Source organism: Cebus imitator, unplaced genomic scaffold (assembly GCF_001604975.1).
Source record: "Cebus imitator isolate Cc_AM_T3 unplaced genomic scaffold, Cebus_imitator-1.0 Scaffold452, whole genome shotgun sequence".
Classification (NCBI taxonomy): domain Eukaryota; kingdom Metazoa; phylum Chordata; class Mammalia; order Primates; family Cebidae; genus Cebus; species Cebus imitator.
This window is the reverse complement of record NW_016107767.1, coordinates 480674-486094: the sequence shown is the minus strand read 5'-3', so window position 1 is coordinate 486094 and position 5421 is coordinate 480674. Positions and strand designations below refer to the sequence as shown.

The 5421-nt window shown below is 34.6% G+C and overlaps 1 protein-coding gene across 3 annotated transcripts in view; it reads left to right on the top strand.

The window, feature by feature from the left end:
• GIN1 (gypsy retrotransposon integrase 1) overlaps positions 1-5421 on the top strand; it is a 36022-nt gene that overhangs the window by 13856 nt on the left and 16745 nt on the right. For all 3 annotated transcript variants that reach the window (XM_017511806.2, XM_017511807.2, XM_037732547.1), the window contains one exon: positions 1565-1870. In XM_017511806.2, coding sequence (XP_017367295.1) covers positions 1565-1870 — 306 coding nt within the window. The remainder of the gene's footprint in view (positions 1-1564; positions 1871-5421) is intronic.

Sequence of the window (5421 nt, the reverse complement as noted above, 5' to 3'; positions counted from 1 at the left end):
AAAAAAAAAAAAAAAAAACACTTAAAGGAAGTTGTATTTTCCTTCACAGTTGTTTTGAATCACTTAAGTATAATTTGAACAGGAAAGTATGTGTTCTCATCTATTGTGCCTGTTTCATCTTGAGGTAGAATGTCAACACAAACCAAATAGAACTGAAATCAAATTTTCAGGATAATGAAGTAAGTCTGAGTTTTGTAACTTTGTGACCCATTTGGACCTTCAACTTCTCCTGATAGAAAATTCACCTATAGGAATTCTGGGGTTCTTGCTGGAAGTCAACTGATCCTCCTCTTTCCAGTGCACTGTATGCCAAATGGTAGGAATTCCTTGGAATATATATGAGATCTCCTTAATAATTGTAGTAGTGCATCAAAAATACTGGCATTTCAAGTATAAGGAATTAAACCAACATTTAACTAAGTATCATTTGTGAGTTATTGGTTTATGGATCTATTCAGGTATTCCAATGACCTTCATAATTTATGTATTTTCCCTGCCATGCATTTTTTATAAGCATTCAGTGAAATCTGTCAAATTGTTATCATTTAAGAATGATATGACTTTTGGGAATAATCAGAAGTTATTTGTGATAAAATCCAACAAATAAGTTTAAATTGGAAAATGAAAATTCTGATCAAAAGTAACTGTGATTATAATGTGATTAAATGACTTTATAATGTGATTAAATGACTTTTAAATTTTTCTTCAGCAGCTAGTTTGAAAGCAGTTTCCAGGGTAGAATTCCAGAAATCTATAGAGAAATGGCACCTATCCATAAATTGATCAGTTAATCTTTAATCTTTTCTCACCTCACTCAAATGAAAGCTGCAGAACAGCATGGGTTTTGTTTATGTTTATTCTTTCTCCATGACCTAGAAAATTTTCTAGCATATATTATGAATGAAATTATATTTCAGTAAATATGGTTGGAATAGATTAATGAATCAACTTCTTAATGTGATAATTTTAAAGGAAACATTTTGTGCATATAGAAATTATTGTAAGTCTTCATACTGATTTTAAATTATAGGAAACAAGATCTTCTTAAGCATTTTATAAATATTGATTATGAATCACATTTATGTTCCGTGTGAATAAGACCCATAAGATGGTCATTTGGTAGTATAATCTTCCCTCAGTATATGCACGGGATTGATTCTAGCACCGCATTCATATAACCAAATGTACTCATACCGAAGTCCTGCAGTCGGCCTTGCATATATAAGAAGTCAGCTCTGTTTACTTGAGTTTCACATCCCTCCCTACCAATACTGTATTTTTTGTTTGTGTTTGGTTGAAAAAGCCATGTACAAGCTGACCTTCACAGCCCAAACCCATGTTTTTTGAGGGTCAGCTGTAATAGCAACTACAGTTGTTTGTTATTGTTTTACTTATTTGTTGTTCTAAATAGGTTTAATCCAGTGATTCTCAGTCCAGAAGTTTCTCCTTCAAAACAGAAAGTGTACCTATTAATCATTTTAAAATTCAGATTATAAGACTGCTTTTATATTGTGTTGAGTATTAACATTTGTATGTATTTTCTCTATTGTGTGCCTGTTTGTAGGTATACGCTTGTCAGCATTGCCAAGTAGCAAAAAATACAGTTATTGTAGCACCGAAACAGCACCTTCTCAAGGTGGACAATCCATGGAGTTTAGTTACTGCTGATCTGATGGGGCCTTTTCATACAAGCAACAGAAGTCATGTGTATGCTATAATCATGACAGATTTATTCACCAAATGGGTTATGATTTTGCCTCTTTGTGATGTTTCAGCATCAGAAGTTTCTAAAGCTATTATCAATATATTTTTCTTATATGGACCTCCTCAGAAAATAATAATGGACCAAAGAGATGAATTCATTCAACAGGTAAGACAAATAAACAACTTAGGTCTGGGATCATATCTTACTCCCTTTCAGTGTCCAGAACCAGTGCCTTGTGCATTATATTACAGAGTGCTTAATAAATTCAGATAAATTGCTATAGGTATAGAGGTATGATATTAAATACTACAAGGATAGTTGTACTGGAAATTAGGAGATTAAGATTTTAATACTTACTGTGGGTTATTGTAAACCTATTTTCAGATTAAAATGAGGAGGTTGGACCAAATAGTCTTTACTTCCAGATTAAAAACCCATGATCGGTCAGGCCTGGTGGTTCACGCCTATAATTCCAACACTTTAGGCGGCTGAGGTGGGTGGATCGCTTGAGCTCAGGACTTCAAGACCAGCCTGGGCAAGACGGCAAAACCTCATCTCTACAAAAAAACACAAAAATTAGCTGGACATGGTTGTGGGTGCAATCCAGTTTCGGGGAAGGCTGTTAGAACTTCTATTCATATTTAAAAACAAAAAAAGAAATGAAGCTTTATTAATAATGTATACAGATTGATATTAGCATCCTAACTCAGTCAACAAGACAGGTATGTCACACATGCTATGAGAAGGTATCCTGAAAGAAAAGGGAGAATGCACGTTTCCTCACTGATACTTTTGCTTTCAGCAGTTGATTGAATGTATGGATATCATCTACCATTCACCACACTATTCACAAAGTGGCCAGGGAGCTTAGATTTCTTGCAATGAAGCCAAACAATAGTAAAAGGCAATCACCCATCCACCACAAGAAAATAGTGCTGGCACATCTACTTAACTTCCAGCTCTTTGTTAGACACATCAATGAGATGAAAACAAATAGTAACTTGAATACTCCCTCTTTATCTGCAGTTTTACTTTCTGAGGTTTCAGTTACTATAGTCAACTACAGTCCAAAAATATTAAATATGAAATTCCAGAATTAAACAATTTATAAGTTTTTAAATTGTACACCATTCTGAGTATTGTGATGAAATGTCATGCTGTCTTGTTCTGTCCAACTGGGATGTGAATCATCTCTTTGTCCAGCATATCCTCATTGTATATGCTACTCCCTCCCCCTCATCAGTCACTTAGTAGCTATCTTGGTTATCAGATCAAATGTCATGGTTTGTATCCAAGTTACCTTTATTTTACTTAAGAACGGCCCCAAAGTGCATGAGTAGTAATGTTGGCATATTGTTACTCTTCCTATTTTAATAGGAAGAGTAACAATATTTTTATTAGGTGTTATTAGTTATAAATTATTATTAGTTATTAATTTCTTACTGTGCCTAATTTATAAATTAAAGTCTCTCATAATTATGTATATATAGGAAAAAACGTAGTATAGTTAGAGTTTGTATAGTTAGAGTCAGTACTACCTGCAGTATCACTAGGGGCCTTGGAACATATTCTCTGAAGATAAAGGGAAACCACATTTATCAGATATGATAGGAAATTGGCCATCAAATTCAAAATTATGAAGAATACTCTTTGAAATATTGGTTCACTTCCACTTTTATTAATGAAGAGCCTTACCCTAAGTGCATATAATGTTTCAAGGTATTTGCTAATGATTTATATGAAGCCATTATGATTAGCTAGCAGTTTTTCCAATTGTGTTTAAAGTTATTTGGTAACCAATCCAGGACTTTGAAAATTTTACTACAGGTAACAATAGGTCCAAGCATGGTGTCTCACACCTGTGATGTCAGTTTTCTGAGAGACTGAGGTGAGAGGATAACTTAAGATCAGAAGTTCAAGACTAGCCGATGCAATATAGCAAGACTCTACCAAAAAAAAAAAAATTTTTTTTTTTTTCAATTAGCTGGACGTGGTGTTGCACACCCATAATCCCAGCAACTCAGGAGGCTATGTAAGCAACACTTAAGCCCAGGACATCAAGGCAGCAGTAAGCTATGATTTCATCACTGCACTCCAGTTTGGGCAACAGTGAGACCCTGTCTCAAATTAAAAAAAGTAATAATAGGCTGGGGTGTAATCCTAGCAGGTGGATCACTTGAGTGTAGGAGTTTGAGACTAGCCTAAGCAGCATGGTGAAATACAATCTCTACAAAAAATACAAAAATTAGTCAGGGGTGTGGGGCACACACCTGTAGTCCAGCTACTCAGGAGGTTGATATGGGAAGATCGCTTGAGCCCAGGAGGTTGAGGGCTCCAGTGAGCCAAGATCATGCACTCCACCCTGGGTAAGAGTGAGATCCTGTCTCAAAAAAAAAAACCGGGGGGGGGGGGACAAGTAACACTTGCAGGCCTATTTTGTGAGGTTGCTTAAACAAAAAACCAAAAATGTGACATAACATTGGGAAAACTTTCTTTTTTCTGTGATTAAAATGGCCTCACTATTACACAGAAAGCATAATGATGACATTTCAAAATGAACTCTTTTGTCAGCAAATACTGATACAGAAAACACTGCCAAAGATTATAACATAATAGACAGTGTGGGAGGTTTATTATACAGTTGAATAAAAATACAGATGTTTCTAACATAGCTTAGAGTATTTCCTAAATTGTTTCAATAAAATGCACAAATAACTCTTTGTAAGCCTCTGAAGGAAAGAGAATAAACATTATTAGTAAGAAAGTTAATTTTTAAAAATGTCTTACAGAAAACTAAAATTGTAAGGACTGACAGAATATCTGATTTGATGGTAGAGGGGCTGCTAGGGCAAGGCTGTCAAGATAGCATTTCACAAATGGATTCCCTGGACCATTCTTAGGCAACCTCTTGAAAGGAAGTTAAAGGCTTTTTCAAGGGTCATTTAAAACCATTGATCAAGACACAGATTGAAGCTGACCCAAATGACAACTATTTTCTGGGATTTCTTTCTAATTACTGTTTAATTAAAGATAGGCAGCCTGAATTAGTATGTATATCAGCTAAGAAGTGTATTCAATCGAAGTAACAGACTGCCTTTCCCTATCCCAATACCTTAATATATGTTTTATGTATATTATCCCAATATATGTTGGCAGTGATAGTCACTCCTGTTGTATTCACAACATGGCTGTCAGAGCACATTCTACAATGCCTACATTTCAGTCAGAAAGAAGGGGGAGAGTAATGAGCAAACAAAGCTAGTACCAGCTGAGTTTGCCCAACTTTTACTTACAACTTTTTGGCTAGAATTACATCACATGACCACCCCTACCTGCAAGGGAGTCTGGGAAATGTAGTTTTCTTTTTGTTCCTTACCCCTCTCGTATTAACTTTGCTTATTTAGTTATTCTGATACTACTCATCTGAAACAGTCATTTTAAAAGACAAATTTATGAGCCAAAGTTTTACTGAACTCAAAATAATAAGGAAAAAATAAGTCTGAAGGATGACATAGGAAAAATTATTTTATATTTAACAGGCTTACTGTTACAAGTATTGTAAACTCATCTTGGTTTCTCTTAAGTGCTGCACATAATACAGTAATAATAGTAGCAGTTAAAAGTTATAAAATGCTTATTACTGTCAATAACTGTTTTAAGTGCTTTATAAACATTAACTTATGACCTAGTGTGGTTTGTTTTTTTTTTTTTTTTTT